Source organism: Maylandia zebra, linkage group LG5 (assembly GCF_041146795.1).
Source record: "Maylandia zebra isolate NMK-2024a linkage group LG5, Mzebra_GT3a, whole genome shotgun sequence".
Lineage (NCBI taxonomy): Eukaryota > Metazoa > Chordata > Actinopteri > Cichliformes > Cichlidae > Maylandia > Maylandia zebra.
This window is the reverse complement of record NC_135171.1, coordinates 17,686,327-17,707,298: the sequence shown is the minus strand read 5'-3', so window position 1 is coordinate 17,707,298 and position 20,972 is coordinate 17,686,327. Positions and strand designations below refer to the sequence as shown.

Below are 20,972 nucleotides of genomic sequence, written 5' to 3'. Positions count from 1 at the left end.
TATTATACATTAAATCACAAACTTTATTATATTCGTTTTATAAGGACATTTGGAAATGCATACAAATAGAATATTCAAGTAGCATCAATCCTTCCTGGTGGAGGTGAGCAGTTCCTCTGACAGCTGTGGTGAAAGCTGCAGGTCTGAGGAGACAAACAGAACTTGAGACAGGAAGAATTCATAAAAATGTTCCTTTTGTTTTCTTTTCCCAAAAGATGAAAATATGAGTAAAAATATTTTTCCTATCCATCAGTTTTCTGCTGCTTATCCAATTCCAACATTGCATGGAGGCTGGAGGGTATCCTAGTTACCATAGAGTACACATAATGGAAAAAATGTTGCTTTATAAGCTGGAATAGTTTCAAGTTACTTTTAACTCGAGGAGTTACTAAAGTGTGGTTAGTTGAAAATCGTGTGGCATGATTATGTATTTCATCTGGATACTGCAAATACAAGTAAGCCATAGTATAATTTAGCTTGTACAGAAAGCCAAGAAAGTTTATCGTGCATTTTATCAATACTTGTATAATATGAACACCTTAACACTAATCTGGCCGCCCTATTTTGGACTAACTGAAGTCTGTTCAGATCTGTCTTATTAGCTGCTGACCAAATGATTGAGCAGTACTCTAGATGAGATAATACTAGTGCATTAATGACATCTTTCATAATTGAAGAAGTGATATAAAAAGAGCATTTCCTAGCTATAGCTATGCCCTGTCCCATTTTCTTAATAACAGAGTTGATGTGCTGAGACCATGAAAGGTGGTGGTTTATGGTAACACCAAGTAATTTAATCTGGGTGACCTGTTCTAATACCGATTCAGCTATGGAAAGATTTAGTTGTGGGCTGTTGACTAAGCGTACTCTACTTCCTATTAACATGGATTTGGATTTCGACACGTTTAAAATCATGTTGTTTTTACTTATCCAATCAAACACGTTCAGCAAATCTAGTTGTAATACGCTTGTCAATTCAGAGTAGCTACTGGCTGAATAAAACATGGTGGAATCATCAGCATACATTACAAGATGAGATTTATCCAGGACATACGGCAAATCATTTGTAAAGACTGAGTAGAGAAGTGGACCGAGGCAGCTGCCTTGGGGTAGACCACAGTTCATTTCACAGCCCTCCGAGAAATAACCATTATAATAAACCTTTTGCCTTCTTCCAGACAAATAACTTTCCATCCAGCACAAAGCAGCTGGTGAAAATCCATAACATTTTAGTTTATCTATCAAAAGATCATGATTTATCAAATTAAATGCAGCACTAAAATCCAAAAATACCACCCCGGCCAGATTCCCATTATCTAGATATTTGTACCAGTTATCTGTCATGTGAATAAGAGCTGAACTGGTGGAATAACCAGGTTTGTAGGCATGTTGAAACTGAGTGAGTAACTGATTTTCTGTTAGGTAATGTTGAATTTGTTCATAGACAATCCTCTCCATAATTTTACTTAGAACGGGGAGTAGACTAATAGGTCTGCTATTGACACCATTAAAAACGTCATTCTTGTTTTTAGGAATGGGAATTATTTTCGATTCTTTCCACTGCAATGGAAATAAGCTGCATGCCAAAGATCTATTAAGTATGTGACATATAGAAAGGGACACAAACTTGGCTGCAACTTTGAGCAGTTTCCTGTCTATGTTATCAGAGTTGGTTTTTATTCTCACCTGTATCCCTGTAGTCCACTCTGGTGAGGAAAAGGCCGTGGGCTGGAGCAGCCATACCCTGTGGGTAGGCCAGAGAGTCTCTCGCTTCCAGTATTTTCTTCAGCTGGGGTACTGAGAGCAGCCCCTGGCCCACTGCCACCATTGCCCCCGTCATCCTCCGCACCTGGAGGAAAAGGCCAGATAAAGAGGTTTTACACAGAAGCATGCACAGCTTGCTTTAAGAGATTTAATGTTTACTTTATTCTAAATAAAGTTTCAGTCACCACCAGCAGATGTCGCTACTGGCTCGTAATCTCACACGCACAGAAATGGAAATATAACTTGAAAGAAAATCTGAAGAAGATTATCAACAAACCTGCTTATATAGAAAAGATTTACTTGTGAAAGTCAGCTCCCAGGATGGTATCTCTCTGGAAAAAGGAAATAAAATTTGTGTCTTAGCCACATTCAAAGCACTACACATGAAATGTTAGATTAATGAGACCAAGGCCAGCAGGCATGAAGTCTACATGGAATCACGGAGAAAATGTGTAAGGATAAAGAAAGGTTAAATGTTGCCACAGGAGTTGAAACATCGCACTGCTGTCTAAAGCACATTGTGAATGGTTGTCAGATGTAATGTAATATTATTTAGTCTGATAAAAACCACTAAGCAAGAGTGTGGATCCAAAGCACACCTACTCATTTATTCCTCTGAGTGAAAAAAATATTACTAATTAAATAAAAAATAAAAAAAAATTTAAAAAAAAGAAAATAATCCAGCCTCATATCTTTACATCTTAAGTCACTCTTGTGCAGCAGTGCTGTTCCCGCCTGTGTGAATATAACTGATGTGACATTCATGCCAGGCATCAAATGAAGCCTGGGTTTGTCATCATGCACAGATTTGTTTAAATGTCACACACTAAATATGGCACTGCAGCTTAGCCCCAACAGGATTATGTGTGATGCCACATAAAATATTATTATTATTATTATTATTTTGCCCCTGCCCTCAAAAGGGAAAAAAGAAAGGAAGAAAAAAAACCTCTCCCTGATTCTTATTTTGGGAAGGACAGGGTGAACTAAGGAAACAGGCACATGGGAAGAATTGGGTCAAATGCAAATTTGACTCAGTGCTTGCTGTCTGATTACATTCGACATGTAGGAAATGTAGAGACAGATTTATAGAGCAGGGCTTTTAGCCCGTGGACTTGGAGGTCAGTATCTTCAGATGAGAATAAAGCACTGCTGGGCCTCTTGTTGCACATTTGCAGCGCTGTGTTATTATTATAAAGCCAGGCTGCTTTAAGCTGGTAGGAAGCCAACAGTAACTCACAGAAACACTCATTATAACCAAAGTTTGCAGAAGAGCACAAAGCATGTGGAACTGTGAAGCAGATGGGCTCCAGCAGCAGAAGACCGCACCAGGTGCCCCTCCTGTGAGCTAATTTTCATTTCACCCTGTTTACTGAACATGACAATGAGTTGAGTGTACTCAGATGATGTCCGCAGTCACCAGATCTCAACCCCAAAGAGACCCTTTGGGATGTGCTGGAAATGGAGAGCCACATCACGGATGTGCAGTCAGGAAATCTGCAGCGACTGTGTGATGCTGCGGTTTTCCGCTCAGTCTGAATTTTTAGTTGTTAATTTTGCTCAGATGGGCGGACAAGCTGGTAGCATTGACATGATAAGTCAGTTAACTACTTTATTATTTATTAATAGACTTAATCAAGCAGTAAGCGTTATGCTAGCTTTATGATGTCCTTTATGAACAACGGTGCTTTGTCCTTAACGCTAGCATGCTAATGATTATAACTGTAACAGGACAACAGCTAGGTGCTCTGTTAAGCTGTGCTTAATGTAATCATATGAATTTTTGTACACCTACCAAATTTTATGGGATTGTGGCAACACCTCTCGATTGGATTAGATGCTGGTGTGGCTTAAACTAATGGTAAACAAACAAATTAGGGATGTCACACTTCCTGCTGCGGCACGGTTTGAATTCTGCATATATTAATTTCAAAATGTGAAGACTTGTTTTAAAATGCACACCTACCAAATGTTAGCATGTTAACATGAAAACAGAGTCAAGGCTACACAAGGCCCTAAAATAAATAAATCTCTGTTCACTTATGCATGAAAATAAGATCAAATATTTCGGGAGGTTAGAAAAAAGCCATTTTTTTCAACTTTGAATGGAGACCAAAGTAGTCAGCCTCACAGACCACATTTCCCCGTTTTAGGATCAAAAATTTAGTTGAACCTTAGACTCCTCAATAATTCATCAGTCAGTTTCTTTTCATTTTATCACCGTTTCTTAGAATAGTGACCCTCATGAAAAAATAAACACAGCTCAGCTGTAGGCTTTCAAAACCCGACAGAGACCAATGTGGGCCACATTGGATCATTCATGGGAATTCTGCAGAGGGTAGAAGAAGGGAAAACAAAATCCAGCAAAGACCTGACACAGCACCTGAGAGATGAATCTGGCCTGTCAGTTGATCCATTTACTGTTTACCAAAGCCTCATCAGAAATTTAATCCAAATTTGTCATTACTTGTTCAAATTGTTGGCAACATGTACGGAGGAGGAAGTCAGAAGTAAAGTACAACAGTGAGTGTCTAAAGCCATCTGCAAAATATAATGGAGGCTCTGTCATGGTTTGGGTCAACATTTCAGCCAGCAGTGTTGGAGATTTGTCAGAACTGATGGAAACATGACTGCAGAAAAGCGCCATCAGGCTTTGATCCACCGTGTAACAGCATCTGGAAAGCAAATGACTGGTGACAGCTTCATTTCTCAGGATGACAATTATCCCAAACACACCGCCAATGCAATAAAAGTGTACCTGAATAGAAAAATACACAATGAAACACAGTCTGACCAGAGCCTGGACCTCAACATTATTGAAGCAGTGTGGGATCATCTTGACAGAGAACAGAACACAATTCAACCAACATCCAAAGAAAAGCTTTGAATGTCCTTCAAGATGCCAGGAGAACTATTCCCGAAGACTACTTAAAGGAATTACAGGGATGTTTGCCTGAGAGAGGTAAAGGTGTTTGTACCAAGCATTGACTTTGTGGTTAAAAAGCTGCATAAAATTGTACAAACCTTGTTTTTTGCCTTACATAATGTATCCAATTCCACAATAACTTGGTCGTAGGTATTGTGGTCTCAATACATACTGTGGCCTACCTGTGGAAGTGAGCATATGCAAAGGAGTTTCCCTGCTGTATACTGATCACATCCATCGTCTTCACAGGATTTTTGAAAGGCAGATCAGAGTTGACGGCCCTAAAGCTGCTGAAATCGTGAGTCCCAAGCAGTAGGGAAGCTGCCTCGTGCATAGCGTCCACGTTTAGCTCTCTGATGAAAGACAGAATAAAGAAAAACGCTTTTTATACAAGTGACCATTTACAGTATTACAATGCATTTGAAAACCGGGAAAATGTGAAGATTCTGAGGTCATCAGAGCTCCTGAATCAAGATTCGAAAGCTAACTCTTGATATTGCAGCGTCACTCAAGAGTGACCTGGCTGAACAGCGAGGTCAGCCACAAATGTACACATGAAGTACATCTTTTCAGAACTCCATGAATAATTTAGTGGAAAACTTATGTAACAGAAAGATAATGCCACGTGAGCGAGCAGAGCATGCCCACGACCAGCTCATTTAAGGCAGAGAACCAGAGCGAGCCGGTGATTAGATTCTCTCCAGTCTCACGCTTCATTTGCTGCTTAAATATGATCTGACAAAGAGAGAGGGAGGAGAGAGAGTGAGCGGGAAAAGGGAGAAGTGTGCTGAGTAATAAAAATTTTAACATAAGAATCAGGAATGAATGAAGATGTGCAAAAAATATCTTAACGGTCTAATTAACAAATCATTAAGTCCTTACTTTTCGCTATGTTGGGAGGGGGGCAGCTGTGACCAGTTGGTAAGAGGGAAGGAAGACAGAACTGACTGATGACCAATGATAACGTGGTCACTGAATTCCAACATTCAAATAATCTTAAAAAATTGTTTAAAAAAAAAAGTAACTTTTTTTTATTGCAGTGGGAGAAATGGAGCGAGTGTGATGACACTGGAGAGGCGCATCAAAGAGAGGAAAAGAGAGACGCTGCTGAGGCTGAGACGCTCAGGGGTGTGAAGAGCAACATGAATGTTGAACATGAGAGAGCGATAACAAAGCAGAAGATCCAGAGAAAGAAGTTAGTGAAGGAAGGAAGGAGAAAAAGAAAGAGATTGAGAGAAAAAAATGGACAGAAGCAGAAAAGAAGGGAAAGAAAGGATGAAATGCGTGGGTGTTGTTCTGCACGTATAAAAGCCCGCAGCTTATCTTGCCCTACTTTTCCCCAAAAAAGTGAGGAGAAAAAAAGATACAAACGCTCAAACACAAACTAAAATGTTTCTCTTTGTGGCCAGTTTTTCCAATCACAGCTACAAGAACCTTGTGTAAGCTTCGAAGCCAACGCCATTTAATCTCTTTCCTACTTTTTACACTCTATGCATCCTCTCTCCTCTCCTTCCTCCTCCTTTGTTTGCATTTTGCGCATCAGCTCAGATAAAACACTTCGTTTGGCTGTCTCTAATGTGCACCTCCTGCATGGTGCATGTGGACTATTCATGTGTTCAATGTGCCATTTTTCTGGTCTGAGTCTCCATTACACAGAAAGAGTGTGTCTCTGCTTTTACACATATACACAGTCAGATTCAGCTTCAGACTGAGCCCTTATTTATTTCTTTTTTTAAGGCAGACATCATGCACATGCACACTAACACATGAAAAAAGAAAAAGACATGACTGAGAAAAGGGAGGGGTGGTGCATAAACTGGGATAACTCACGTGTTGCGGAGGCTCCAGCACAGATCCCAGTCTGTGAGGGGAAGGAGAGAGTGGTGGGAGATTCCTAACGCTATTCGGTAGACGTAGGTCCGAGACTGGGCACGGAAACGGGCATGGAAGTCATGAGGAACACGGTGGGCACGGGTGATCCTGAAATAAAATGGACAAAGAGAAGTGAAACCTAGGATTTAGGATGAAGAAACTTGAAACATGCACATTCATAAATATTCTTATACATCTGCACTGAAGCCTGGAGGTGATCTTTAAACATTCAGTCTGGCTGTTCAGTGAGAACAAAACTATCTCTGATTCTTTCTTTGTAGAGGCAGTCCCATAGCAAAGATGGTGTCAATGCTCCTTTTTGTACTCCCAGCTAGAAAAACTGTGTACAAGCCATGCTCCAAAGTGCCAGCATTGCAGCTTTTAACACAAAGACACACCAACAGAGTCCTAAAAAGGCTGCCAAGAGCTTATTTTAACACAGTTAACATCAGAGCAGAATCTCAGGCTGAGCCTCTCTGATGCGATTCCAGCAGGATAACACGAGACACTTCCTGTGTTTTTGCGCGCAGAGGCAGGGACTGATGTAATAAGTAACAGACTGGATCGATTCCTGATTCTGCGAGACGTCTTAAAGTAGACTGAAGAATGACACTGGCATTTCTGGCTACAGGTTCTGCACGTACAATTGAATTACTCTGCTGCGTGCAGTGTTGTTACTAAAACGATGAACCAAACTGAGATTTACAGAGAGTTTGAACAAAAAGGGGATTCCCCCCCTTTTTAGTAGTTTCAAGCTGTCCTCGTGCCTGATTGATGCTACAGCAGTAATGAAAATATCTGAATCATTTTTGATTAAGATCAAGAATTTATTGTCAGATTGCACAGAAATTCACTATTTCTATCGATTTAATGCAATGCAGGGCAAATCTTTCCTCCTTTGTCTCATCACAGTATTACAGTCAGTTATAACAACAGCTGCTATGCATACTATTACATTTAATCAATAGCCAAGCTTATAATCTGCACTGACACATACTCAAAAAGCCATGTTTTACCATTTAAGAGACGTAATACTTAACTCGCAACCACTGGCCATTTTATTAAGTACACGTTGCGAGCATCAAGGTGGACCCACTTTTGTCTTTAGAGCTTCTTCATTCTGATGCTGTTTGAACTTCACGGTGTCAGCAGCGCTGTGAAAAACGACTTGTTCCTGATTTCATGCTTGCTTCCCGATTTACACACTTACAAGTTTCAGATCATCAAACAGCTTTTATTATTTGACAAAGCTAACCTGAGTAAATGCAGTTTTTAAATGATGATTTCATTTATTGAGGGAAAAAAGCTATCCAAAGCTACCTGGCTCTATGCAGAAACAAGTCCAGCAAACCACGGCGAGAGCCATTATCCAGAAATGGGAACAACTTTCCCAGCCAACCAGTTATTATGTTTAGGAACCAATTTTTTCCCCACATAGGGCCTTTTTTTTTTTTAAATTAACAAACGAGGGTCATCATCTAAAAACTGCATTTTGTGTTTACTCTGTTATCTTTGTCTAATATTTAAATTTATTTGATGATCTGAAGCAAAATTAGCAAATCCCAGGGGAAATACTTTTTCACAGCACTTTATATGCTTAATTGCACGGAGTTTATGCCAGTTACTGATTAAACAAGCAGCTAAACAGGTGTGGCTAACAAAGTGCCCAATGAGTATTTATAGCTGTTACAGCGGTTCAGCTTGCTAAAATTTGCGATTTAGATGTAAAACCAAATAACACCTAAAGCTGATGTCAATGTTCGTCTTGCAAGCTTTTGTTCATGTACCGAAAGCACCGCACAACAAATGTATTCTAATTCATGTTAATTCATCTTGTTCCACAACATATAAGAAGGCAAAGATGTAAAAATTTACACTAATAATGACAATAAAACAAGTGGCTCCATATTGCACAAGGTTTACACATTTGCCTGGTTCAATCCTGGTGACACAGATCCCGCTGGGCTTATCTCAAGGAGGGCACATGGCATACAAACCTGCCAAATCAAATATGTGGAGCTACCTGCTGTGGTGACCCCCTTGACCCCTTTTAATAATAAAACACTTATAATGACAATACTGTGACAGATGAGGTTCCTTAATTCTTGTCTCTGTAACCTTCAAGAACAAAGAGCTGCATTCACCTGCATCAGTGTAAAAAGGACTGCACAAAGCACATTAGCACCCTATAGTGTTTGATCATATGTTTGTGCCAGCACACAGAGCACGCATTCAGTCACGCATGTGCTTGAGAATGTGTGCGACGGCAATCGGTATCTGCACATGTGTATGTCTATGTAAGCGTGTGTTTGTGCGCAACCGGGGAAACTAGGTTAGGTTTCCAGGGGAGGAGATTGGTTGTGACACGTGGCAGAGGAAACCCTCGCATCTGCCTTCAGCGGCCGCACCAATGTGAAGTGACAGCCTTTCGATGGCCTCCAAACCCCCCCCACACACACACACACACACACACACACACACACACACACACACACACACACGTAAAATTTTCATTAGCAGTGTACAAAGCATGGTGTCACACATTTGGGAGCTGGGGCATTGTTTAGCATGGCACTATTTTGCTATTCAGCAGTTTCCTTTTATGCAAAAAGAGCCGGTAGTTTTAGGCTAATTGAGGCCAATTTTCACAGCAGCTCAGAAGACAAATGAAGCTGAAGGAGAAGAGAGATTTTTTACAGTGTGCAGGCTGTGCTCAAATCTCGCCTTGGCTCTCTGTCTCTGGAAGCAGCAGATGAGCCGTATCGTCATTGTAGCTGTAACAAAAGCTCTTCCCGCTGTGCAAGATGGGAAAAGATAGTTTGGGATGTCAGATCTGACACCACAAACTGCTTTTCTTTCACATCAACAGTAAAACGTTCTATCTAAAACATATGAAGTGTGTTTGTGTATGAAACACTTTTACATTTTAAGTGTCAGCTGAAAACAAAAAGTGTATATAGAGTGACGAATGATGCAGTGTGTATCCACGTGTGTGCATGTGCGTGCTAAACAGATGCTATACACCAAAAAAGCAGAGCAAAGATAATCCTTTCTAACCTTCTCTCTGCAGGTTTGGGGATTAGCAGTTTCTCTCTCCCCTCTTTCTTTCTCCCAGCGTGCGCTGTTCAAACTCACTCTCTTTATTCAGACTCATCTTTCCACGCCCTCTCTCACTGGCACTGACTGCATTTACCCAATACCATCTCTTTATCTATTGCTTTGTTCTGTACTTCTTCTCTCCAATCCTGACTAAGGAACAGAATGCCACAGCAGCCCAAACCAAAACAGCCAACTATGGCTTTGAATAATGTAAATGTATGTAATGAAGGGATTACAAGGGGAGGAGATGAAGAAAACACAGGAAAAAAACGAGTCGGCAGATACTCGTTTGCAGCAGTATTTAAAGATGCCCTTTTCCATTACATATTCAACAGGTGAACTTATGGCATTTCACCACAGCTATGTATATCCCAACTGTTGAGGCAGATGTTTAAGTCAGTCATACTTCTTTCTGGGATTTATTTACCACTGTATGCCCCTCAGGATATGTATCTGTGTATCTACGCTCAACACGTACTGCTGCTCCCTGCTCGTTATCATAAATATCTAATCAGCCAATCAAATGGCAGCAAAAGGCATACAGACATGGTTGAGATGACCTTTTGAAGTTCAAGCATCATAATTGGGAGGGTAAGTGATTTATGTGACTTTGAAGGTAGTATGGTTGTTGGTGCCAGACAGGCTGGTCTGAGTATTTATGAAACTGCTGATCTGCTGAGATTTTCCTGCACATCCATCTCTCGGGTTTACAGTAAATGGTTCAGAAAAGATCAAATATCCAGGAAGCAGAGGTTCTCTGGGCAATATTGACTCAGTGATGTCAGAAAAGCATTGCCAGACTGCTTTAAACTGTCCGGAAGGCAACAGTAACCAATATAAACACTTGCTACAAGCAGAAAATGTATGAGCACAACCCTTTGAACCCTGCAGCAGATGGCCTACAGCAGCAGAAGACCACACCAGGTCTTACTACTCTGAGCTAAGAACAGGAAACTGAGACTACAACTCAAACAGCCTCCTCTGAATTGGACAACAGGTGACTAAAAAACATTGCCTGGTCTGATTTCCGCTTTGATTCAGATGGTAAGGTCAGAATTAGCCAGACACAGCATGAAAGAGTGGATCCTCTATGGTGGTTTAATGGTGTGGGGAATATTTTTGACAGACTTTTAATACCATCTGGGCATCATTTAAACACCACAGCCAACCTGAGTATCGTTGCTTTTATGCTTTCATGACCACAGTGAACTCTTCTTCAGATGGCACAAACCTCAAACCATCACAAACTGGTTTCTTTAGCATGACAATGTGTTCACTGTACACAAATAAGCCCCGCAGTCCCCAGATCTCAATCCAATAGAGCACCTTTGGGATGTGATGGACTGAGAAACTCTCATCATGGATGTGCAACTGATAAACTCTGCAATAACTGTGTGATGTTTACATATCAATATGGACCAAATTGCTTCCAGCACCTTGTTGAATCTACGCTTGAAGAATTAAAGCAGTTCTGAAGGCAAAAGGGACTCTAACCTGGTACTAGCAAGGTGTACCTAACGAAACAACCAGTGAATGTACGTCTGCATATGTTTGGCCATATCCTGTGTGTCTCCATAGTAAACATTTCTATTTTTATTTCTCATTGGTGTTATTTATGGAGCAGTCAATCAGGTTAAATTGTGCCAATTATAAAAATTCATAATAGCTTTTTGAAAACTATTTTGATCAGGCAAAAATAATGCCAGGAATGGTTTCTATTTATTAAAAAGTACAGTGCAGTTAATGAATAAAAATCCTGCTTGGTTTGACCACCTATTGCCAACAACAGAGAACACACTGGCACTTGCACACTGTTTGTCAAGCTACTTGACAGGTCAGTTGTTACAAGATGGCAACACCATCTATCAGAGAAAACACAAGGCTGCTGCTTCACCAGCTGACTAAACTGCATTCACTCAGTGTAAGAGGATTAAAAAAGAAAAGTCACATTTAGGTCAATTTCTTGGCGGGGGGGGGGGGGGGGGGGGGGGGGGGGGGGGCGCAAGATCAAGTAGTGCTAAAGGAAACTACTTTAGCACTCATCCAGGTTATGTTCACATACCTTTTGATGTCTCACTGTTTCTATAATGTGTTCAGAGAAAACTGATCTCAGAGACAGAGAAATGTGTTTTTATTTGGCTTAAGTGGCTTAATTACATAACTCAGAGACTTACAAAGTCATAAAAGCACTCATGCACTCACCAAGATTTTCAAGACCCTTTACTCACCTGATCTGTTCTGTCCCGAGGTGGAAATTGAGCGCCTGAACAAGAACATCTTCAGTGAACGGCAGCTTGTCATTCTTGCGTTGCAGGTCAAAGTGTGCGGAGTTAGAGAGGGCGTGGACTCCCGTGTCCGTCCTGCTGGAAACTGACAGGGATACAGGATTGACTGGCCTCAGTCGCTGGATTGCATCCTACACAAAGACGAAAAGATCTTTTTAGATATTAATAGCTTTGGGTTGATAGCCTAGAAAACAAATAACTTTTTTAAAGCTCACTTTCAAACTTCTGAAGCCACTCACAGCCTTGTCTGCCTCAAATAGTTATCAAACAGAGCTGTGAACAGAGGCATGATGTGACAAGAAAGACTGATCTTTTTTTGCCCTGTAATCTGTGTTTCCTTCTCTCTGTGCTTATTTTTGGGCTTTTTATGCCTTTATTAGAAACAGTAGACAGTAGAGAGCTGACAAGAAAACAAGGAACAGACAGTGATCAAGAAAGACATGCAACAATCCACGAAGCAGCTGGATGTGAAACAGGAACCTTGTTTATGCGTCATATCATAAGTTTGGTGATTGTAGTGCTCAACCCAGGTGTGGAGTGCCACACCAATAAGCTGAACTTCATTATTCACCCTCTGGAGTCAATGTGCGTGTTGGCACGTCCAAAACAAATGACTGATTTTTGACAACTTAGAAGCACGATGGAGCCTCGCTTAGTCCATGTTTGGAAAGAGCAGAAAGTACGGACTTCAAACTGTATGCCAGGTTTTATTCCTAACAGTGCAGTTATATGGATTTTTATGACAGTTTGATGCATATAAGTCCTACACCACAAAAACAGATTAAAGCCAACAAATTAACAGTGTTTCTGTTGTGAACACATCTTACTGTAAATAACACAGAAGCTATTTAGATATTTAATGATGTGATAACTATGAAAAATAACATATGCAAAAGCAAAAATGTTCTAAATCACATTTAATGGTATATTTTAGATCATCTCTAAAGATATTTGGGATTCAGGCATTTAGGGTTTGCGCTTATGATCCCAAGGGGTGGATGTAGCTCAGGAGGTAGAGCGGGTCATCTCCCAATCTACCAATTGCCTTACCTTTTGCAAGATATTAACCCTAAGTTGCTCTTAGATGCATCCATCGGAGTGTGAATGTTACATAGAAAGGGTGTGAAAGGGAGAATGAGGCGTGTTGTATAAAGTGCTTTGACTCCTCAGGTAGAGTAGAAAAGGACCAGTCCATGACTTAGACCTCAGAGAGTTAGTTTTATTTCTTTATAAGCTTACTGGTGTGGCCCTTAACATTAGTCCCATTTTCTCATGTGGCTCCTTGCTGCCTTTGAATCATTTATTGAAACCGCCTTTAATCATCAGACAGCAGTCTGATCATTCTCACTTTTTAGATTTTCAAAAGGCATCGACATAAAGTTGAGATTGTAAAGTTTTTTTATATATACGACAAACAAGCCCAGAAAAAAGGATCCAAGTCAAAGATTAATGAAATGCTTATGCATTACACCATATGACGCTGCTTTTGATGAGTGGATCAGAGACCTAGAGGATTTAAGGCCTATAATGAATTACTAAGCTAAGCAGACTCATAAAGTCATGACACAGCTTTTTAAGCCTAACTACATTTAATACTAGCAGCTCAAAGGCAACTTGTCACCTGATTAGCTTTAAGTGAGTTAAAACATACCTCCAAGTGGTCCTGGACCCCTTTCTTCCCCAGCTGATGTGGAGGGACTTTCACTGCTCCACTGCAATAATGATAACAGTAGTGGTATATTCAAAAATAATAATAATAAGATATAACATCTCAGTGTGCCCTGTAACCTACCGGTATTTTGTTCCGATGTACTGAAAAAATATGAGGTAACGAGCCCGGTTGTGCATGTTCCTCGTTTACGAGAATGGAAAAACTGCAATGCAGAATCATTTCATGGATCCAGCTGTGACTGATGTCCCTGCAGACTGAACCTCTGGTGAAACGTTCCTGTGCTAGCCAGACACGACCCCTCACCTCCAAGTACCACCGAGAACCCTCTGAAGTGTAGTCCGGAAGTCCACTGGAGACAACAGCTGTTAGAATTCTTCTGTTGACATATGAGAGCGCACGTTACTGTGTCACGAGGCCGTAGTACAGTGCAGACCCGATAAAAGAGCTGTTACAAGCGCCGCGTGATAACTAGCAGTGAGATGGCACGTGCACTGTATGACTCTATCCAAGCTGTGACACCTATGTTCAGTGCACGTTACTACACAGCAACATTTCTGGATGTTTGCCTCCTTCCACATTGTAGTACGTCGCATTTTGATTACGTCGCTCCAGCCGCAGAGCCTTCTTGCTCCAGTCATTGAAGCCAGATACTGTACTCACGTTTAAGATTGGTCGACAGCAAGTAGTCAATGTACCGCTAACAAGAGCAAGCGGTCAAGCGGAGTCAAGCAAAAAAGAAAAAAGTTTGTTTAAGATAGATTGGCCATAATTAGTTATATCAAATCTACAATATTATTTTTTGAAGTTGTCCACTTTTTTAGGTGATTTGTAGGTGTCTAATTTATGATAAGGTTAATAAGGTTAGTAAATTTAAGCTCATTCAAAGGCTCATATGTTTACAAACCACTGTTGCTATTTTCTTTAAGTCTATTCTCTGTGCCCCCCAGAGAATACACATACCTACACATTTTCCACATAGATGATGTTTAAGCTGATGCTAATCATGAGTGAAATATCACATGCTTAAGCCAGTTTTTGTGTTTACAAACACTGTATAGACAAAAGTACAGGACCACCTACACATTACACCCACAGTAGCTTTTAATTCAGTTCAATTCGGTTTTATTTGTATAGCGCAAAATCACAACAGCAGTTGCCTCAAGGTGATTTGCGCTGTTAAGGTAAAGACTCTACAATAATATAGACAAATCCCAACAATGATGGGCATACGGAAAGGAAAAAATCACTTTTAACAGGAAGAAACCTCCTGGAGAACCAACAACCAGCCTAAGAGCACAGAGAAAGAAAGAGAGACACTTTAATGATCAAACACAAATTGATGTATAAATACAGAGAATGAAAACATGCCAGTGAAGAAAAAACTTTCAAAGCATCATGGGAAGCCCCCACCAGCTGCTACAATCTATTGCAGCATATACAAGGTTCAGAGTTCACCCGATACAGTCCGAGCTAAAAGTTTAATACAAAAAGTTTTAAGACTAATCTTAATATCACAGAGATTACCTGTCTCCTGAATCCTAACTGGGAGAATCCACAGGAGAGGGGCCTGGAAGCTGAAGGCTCAGCCTCCCATTCTACTTTAAAAAACTGCTACAACCATAAATAAGCATGCAGTTTGAAAGCAAAGTGCTCTGTTAGGATAAAATGGTACTATGGGGTATTTAATATCTATCTATCTATCTATCTATCTATCTATCTATCTATCTATCTATCTATCTATCTATCTATCTATCTATCTATCTATCTATCTATCTATCTATCTATCTATCTATCTATCTATCTATCTATCTATCTATCTATCTATCTCCCATGATTCCTTGTGCTCCTCCTGGGTTGTTACGGAAGCTTGTGTCTGCTCGGCGCTCTTCTCTCCTTCACCGGTGCTCACGGTGCAGCTACGCCTCCCGCCTGTCTGGGCAGCAGCGGCAGTAGTGTAGTAGTAATCTGCGTGCCGCGTACTCGGCTCGCATTTTGTGTCACCGTGCCACCAGAAGAGGGGCGACAGACTGCTGCGCGTCAAGGGGATACCAGTCATCATCCACACGGTTCAAGCTACATCCCGTTGGGGGCAATGACATTGGCAGCCTGACGTGGGAATTAACGAGAAAACGCAAAAATGACTGTGGACTTTGAAGAATGTATAAAAGATTCGCCCCGATTCAGGTAGGAGCTCCTCTCGGGCACATAGTAGCTTTGCGCAAAAAAAATGGCACACCTTATTTTAGGCTACGGGATTTCTTTTTTCTGAAGGGGGGATAGCACGCTTCGCCCATGCGGAATGTAACAGTGGTATCAACAGGGTAAAATGAAAGGACGTTGAAAGAGCTGGATGGCGATTCTCTATCCATATTTTCTTTATTGCATTTTTATTCATTGATTGTAATTTTCATATGGCATCTTTGTGATACATCAGCTGGATGTGTAATGGTGTGATTTTTATTTTATTTTTATTTTTTAACGTGGGCTGTCTATCAGCCCAGTGCAAATGAGGAGATGAGGGACACCCACTGCCACGCACAATGAGGATCCATATTGCCGAAATGTAAAATTACAAGTGGTTTTCTAGTGATCACATCATTCCCTTAACCTTCTTACAAGGGGCACACATACATTTTGAGGGTATAAGGGGAACACTGAAGTACAGTTTGGGTGCAGTCTTTTCTTTAGTCATACAGAAGGGCATGCAGTCCTCTAATGTGTGTCATTTTGCACAGTGGAGAGGAGAGACCCTTGCAGCAGCTGCAGCAGCACCAACAATAGTGGCCCTGGCTTGCAAAGAAGCAGCAGGGAGTGGAGTACACACTCTCTGCAAGAAGGGAGTTTGTATCCTGGGCACAAAGCCAGCTGTGCCTATCCGCTGGAGGTTTGTAGCCTCACTAGGTCCACGTGCCAATCTGGCTGCACTCCTGTACAGGCCAGTGGGGGAGAATAAAAGAAAGCAAGCAACATGTAGGCCAGGAATCCCCTGTTAAATATGCCAGTTAGAGGCGTTGCAGATATGTGGGCATGCCTTCTACTTAGTGTTTTCAACTTAAAGGACCAAATTATGAATTATTTAGTTTGTAGAGAAATAAAAAAATGCCACAGATCGGTTATTAAGTCATCCCCTCTGTATCTCCATGTCAGCATTGGTTGCGTGTTTAGTTGCAGTTCTCTATGTTTGTCATTTTGTTGCTTCCCTCTTGCTCTTCCCCTGTGTCTCCCTCTCACAGTCAGCTCATCTGGTTTCTTCACTGTTGTATATGTCCTCAGAATAATAGTTAGTAAATCAAATGAGAAGGCAGGCAGGGAAATGTAAGAAAGAGGGCGAGGGGAGACGGACATCCAGTTGGCTCCATAAATCTCATGCTGATTTATGGATGATAGATGGCTGAGAGAGAATGCCAGGAAGAGAAAGAGAAGCAGAACAGATTCAGAAACTTCCCCTTCTCTCTCCCAGTTCACTGGACGAGTTCCAGACCTGCTGTTTCCTTAGATCATAGGACACACGTCATGTGTATGACTGTAATTGTGATAAAGAAGATGGGGATCATTATTTTGTAAGTGCTGTTTGGACCATAGGATGCCTTCACTTTCATGTCCCTGTTCTCATTATCCATTCATCAGGATAATTTCAGCTGTACTCAGCACGGTTAGTTAAATCACATGTGGAGCTCAGTTTTATATAACAATGATGCAACATATAGATACTAAAAGAACTACTGGATAAGGGCAGCAGTGCCCAAAGGGCAAATTCATGTGACAAAACTAACAGTGAAAGTGAGGGTGACCCGAGTGACAGTGAGAGGGAGAGACGCTCATCTTGAGGACATCAAGGTTGAGACAGTGTTGCTGTAAGAAGTTTTGAATGAAAACAATGTATGTGTGCTGGTGTTTCACTGAGTGTGTCATAACTTAATCCTAAAGACTGATTTGTTTGAAAAATAAAGTGACAGGTCAGAGTTGCGTGACTAAGCCATCCAATTAAAGATCATCACTGCAGAAATTTCCATTATATTGAAGCGTGTTGTGATCCAGCTGCCTGTCTCCCCCTCCTTGTTGGGTCATTCTGTAGAAACAGAGCAATCCTGTCTATCTTCCCACACACAGGCCTATAACAGCTCACACACACCCTCTCGCTGCAGGTCTTAACTTGTGCCAGCGCTGTCTCTGTGTAAGCGTCACTGAGTGAGCAGGAAAGAATTTGGAAAGGTATTCATGCCGGTGTATTTGTAACATATATTTTTGTTCAGCCTCTCTCTGTATACTGAACTCATCACCAGTGCCCTGCCTCCTATTCACCTGCTCTTTCATTCATTCTTCAACAAAGCATGTGTGGCGTGTAAATCTGCCTATAGTTGGTGGCAATGATTGTTTTAAATCAGATTTCCTGGAGCCACGGCCCTATTACATGTTTGTTTGCCTTCGTTTCAGTATTTCTAATCCCAGCACCACTACTGATTCTTTTATTGGTTGATTGGGGAGAAAAAAGTAGGCCTGCACAGGTTTTCAGTGTCACTGCAACAGATTTATTATCTGTGAGTCAGAGAACAGCGCGGAAAAAGAATAGAAAAAGATCTAAATGTGACTCGGGTGTTCAAAAGCTCCACTGCCAAGTGTTTGTTGTCACTGTATCGCAGGTTGGAACATTGAGAAAACATGCCGGTGTTAAAAAAGAAAAACGCTGATGAGCTTAGAGGTGAACAGTTTAGAACCTGCTACAGCTGAGAAGCATCATCTTGTGCTTGTGGTTTCATTTGATTCAGATGTTCAGTTGCTAAAACCAAGTGACATAAACATAAATGTTTCGAAACAGCTAAAATGACCGTGAATCGGCACTTGTTTTACATGTTCAGTCGCAAAAAGGATGCATAACTCGATCTATTTACAGCATGCATTTTGTCCTTTATTTTACTGTTCTGACAGTGTTGTTGTGATATAAGTGTTAATATTCATATGGGTGGGTGTTAGCTGTTGCCTAGCAACAGCTGCTGTAAGCCAGACAGCTGAGATCTGGGAGAAATGAGGACGGAAAATTTAAGAATGGACGAGGCGAGTGGGCAGCGTGAAAGACGTCATCTTCATTTTGATTTTCAGTCACAGAGAATTTTTACTATCAAAGAAGTGTGTGTGAAAGTAAAAAAAACACAACAAATATTACTGGTGTACTTGAGTTTATTGCAGTGGAATTGCTGTTGGATGCCTAAATCCAGTGTCAGAGCGCATTTAGGAATAATATTAAGCTCACGGGAGGTCTGTCTGTGTCATTTGTAAACTGTAAATCAAAATGAGAATACTGAATATGGACTAGTGTTTGTTGACTCCAGCAATGGACGTTTTAGGCCATCGTGTACTGAGAAGCGACTTCTATCCCACGCACAGCGTATACTCAGCATCAAGCTGTCCAGACAGGTTGAGAGAGGGAGTCAATGGCATTTGAAAAGTGGATGCAGCAGATCGAGATGTTCTTTTTGCAAATGTGTCGCACAGACCGAAACTTTATATTTTATTACACAAAACACAAAATACTTTTAGGACAGGGAAAAACCGAAACCTCGTCAAAGCTGCTCAGTCTATAATGTTTAAAACAAAACTAGGGTCCATGTATAATAATTTTCCCATAAGACTGGAGGGATTGTGCTACAGACTGTTGCCAAACCTGCGTGCAAGTTTACCTCATATTTAAATACTCTCTTCAGCTTTCAGGTAGCTGCATGTCATATCCCAGCGTAACAGCTGTTACACACATTCTTAACCTTATTTCAACAGCAGTGTTGCATGTTCAGAACTTAATTTTGGTGATGGCTTCTCGTGGTCTTGCACGTCGTTCTTTGGCTAGCCATCGGTTTGTGGCGTATTCTTTCAAAGCCTTGAACCACAAAGTAGATCCGGCCAGACACGGTGCTTCGGACCTCCCAGCCTACAGGTAAAGGCCCGAGTTCCTCACAGCTCACGCTGGCCAAATCCCGTGGTATTTCACTGACATCCTGGTATTTTGGATCCACAAGAGTCGACATTGAGATGAGAGGGTTGAGTTTCATCAGTTAAAACTTGCACTCTTTGTGACTTGGTTAACAAAGTGCATGCACATACTCTATGGATCTGTTATTTAAATTAATTGCACACTGAGTCATATTATTTTTCTGATAGTTGCAATAAAAAAATGATCTAAAAGGCACCAAAATCACAAAGTCAGACACAAATACCCTAGTTTTTTATGAACATGTGAAAGCTTTAAACAGTGTTATTTCTGCTCTATAGTTGGTTAAGTTGATATTACCTACAGTTTTGAGTGTTTCAGAGTTAACATGGGTAGTAAAAAAGTGTGTTTTTGAGACAACATGAAAACCCCATAGTCTGAGAAAAAGGGTGTGAATGTTTGCTTTAAGCTCCATGGCCATTACGTTATTATATGTCTGGCTGTTTAGAGCTGGAGGAGTTTTATTCAGAAATGAATGTTATTCTAAATCTGTATAGAGAGAGCCCACATGATAATAAATTGCAAAATCGTGGAAGTTCAAAAATATCTCAGGTTTATATAACCTGATGGTGAAGTGGATTTGATAAAAGATTTGATGTGTCTGTATAAAAAGAGGCTTTTAGCTGCCCTTATGTGTGATTTCCTACAATTATTTTTAAAAGCATGTCTCCATTTATTGGCAGATTAAAGTGCTTTTTGATGCTCTAGTTGTCTGTCTGGATTTTTATTCCCTACCTGCATCACCATTACCTCTAATCCTCTCTCTCTCTCTCTCTCTCGTTTTTTCTGACACATCTTGACTTTGCTGTCTATTTGAGATACTGGGTGCTTATTGTTAAGAGCCTGTGAAATGTGTAAATATGCGTCATGCTGTCTTTGCTAGTCAGAGGCGGGAAAATAGCTCTGCTGTTGCCAAGAGTGACCAGTAGGCATTGGCAGGTGTAGACAATACCCTTCTCATCTCGGTATCATGCGTGATGGCAGGAGAGATTCATATCTGTCCCCATCAATGGGAAAATACTCAGTAGTTGTTTGAAGAGTGTGCCAGCGGGCAGGTGTCCCAGCAGAGAAAACAGTCGCGTTATTTGCAGAGGTGAACATCACATGGTGACTAACAGCCCAGATGATTTCAGACTGGATGAGAAAATGCATTAAAGGGCTGAATAAGATTACATGTCGGTTCTCACTGGTTCTCACTGATAAACTGCACATGTGCAGATATGATGTTGTCTGGAAAATGTCCCAGGCTTGTACCTGTTTTTAGTTCTAAGCCCAAAAGGACCCTGTCTAACTGCTTGTAACCTATTTTGGAGAAAAACATCTTTGAGAGTCACCGTGACCGTTTGAACCATCAGGAATAAAGCCTCTTTACAA

General features: G+C 40.9%; 2 protein-coding genes across 4 annotated transcripts in view; one reads left to right on the top strand and one right to left on the bottom strand.

Moving 5' to 3' along the window:
- Positions 1 to 2: 2 nt before the first annotated feature.
- pusl1 (pseudouridine synthase like 1) lies at positions 3 to 14,201 on the bottom strand. The gene is made up of 8 exons (XM_004545128.4): positions 13,739 to 14,201; positions 13,598 to 13,658; positions 11,890 to 12,077; positions 6,521 to 6,670; positions 4,873 to 5,043; positions 2,042 to 2,096; positions 1,687 to 1,849; positions 3 to 143 (listed from the first exon to the last, which is right to left on the bottom strand). Exons 1-8 carry the CDS (start codon positions 13,792 to 13,794, stop codon positions 85 to 87), a joined length of 903 nt encoding a protein of 300 aa, XP_004545185.1. The 5' UTR covers positions 13,795 to 14,201; the 3' UTR covers positions 3 to 84.
- Positions 14,202 to 15,561: 1,360 nt separating this feature from the next.
- LOC101487998 (arf-GAP with coiled-coil, ANK repeat and PH domain-containing protein 3) overlaps positions 15,562 to 20,972 on the top strand; it is a 58,788-nt gene continuing 53,377 nt past the window's right edge. For 2 of the 3 annotated variants that reach the window (XM_004545131.2, XM_076883897.1), the window contains exon 1: positions 15,563 to 15,802. In XM_004545131.2, coding sequence (XP_004545188.1) covers positions 15,756 to 15,802 — 47 coding nt within the window. In that variant the 5' untranslated portion in view covers positions 15,563 to 15,755. Of the gene's footprint in view, positions 15,803 to 20,972 lie in introns of all 3 variants that reach the window. The other variant, XM_076883898.1, reaches the window with a different exon arrangement.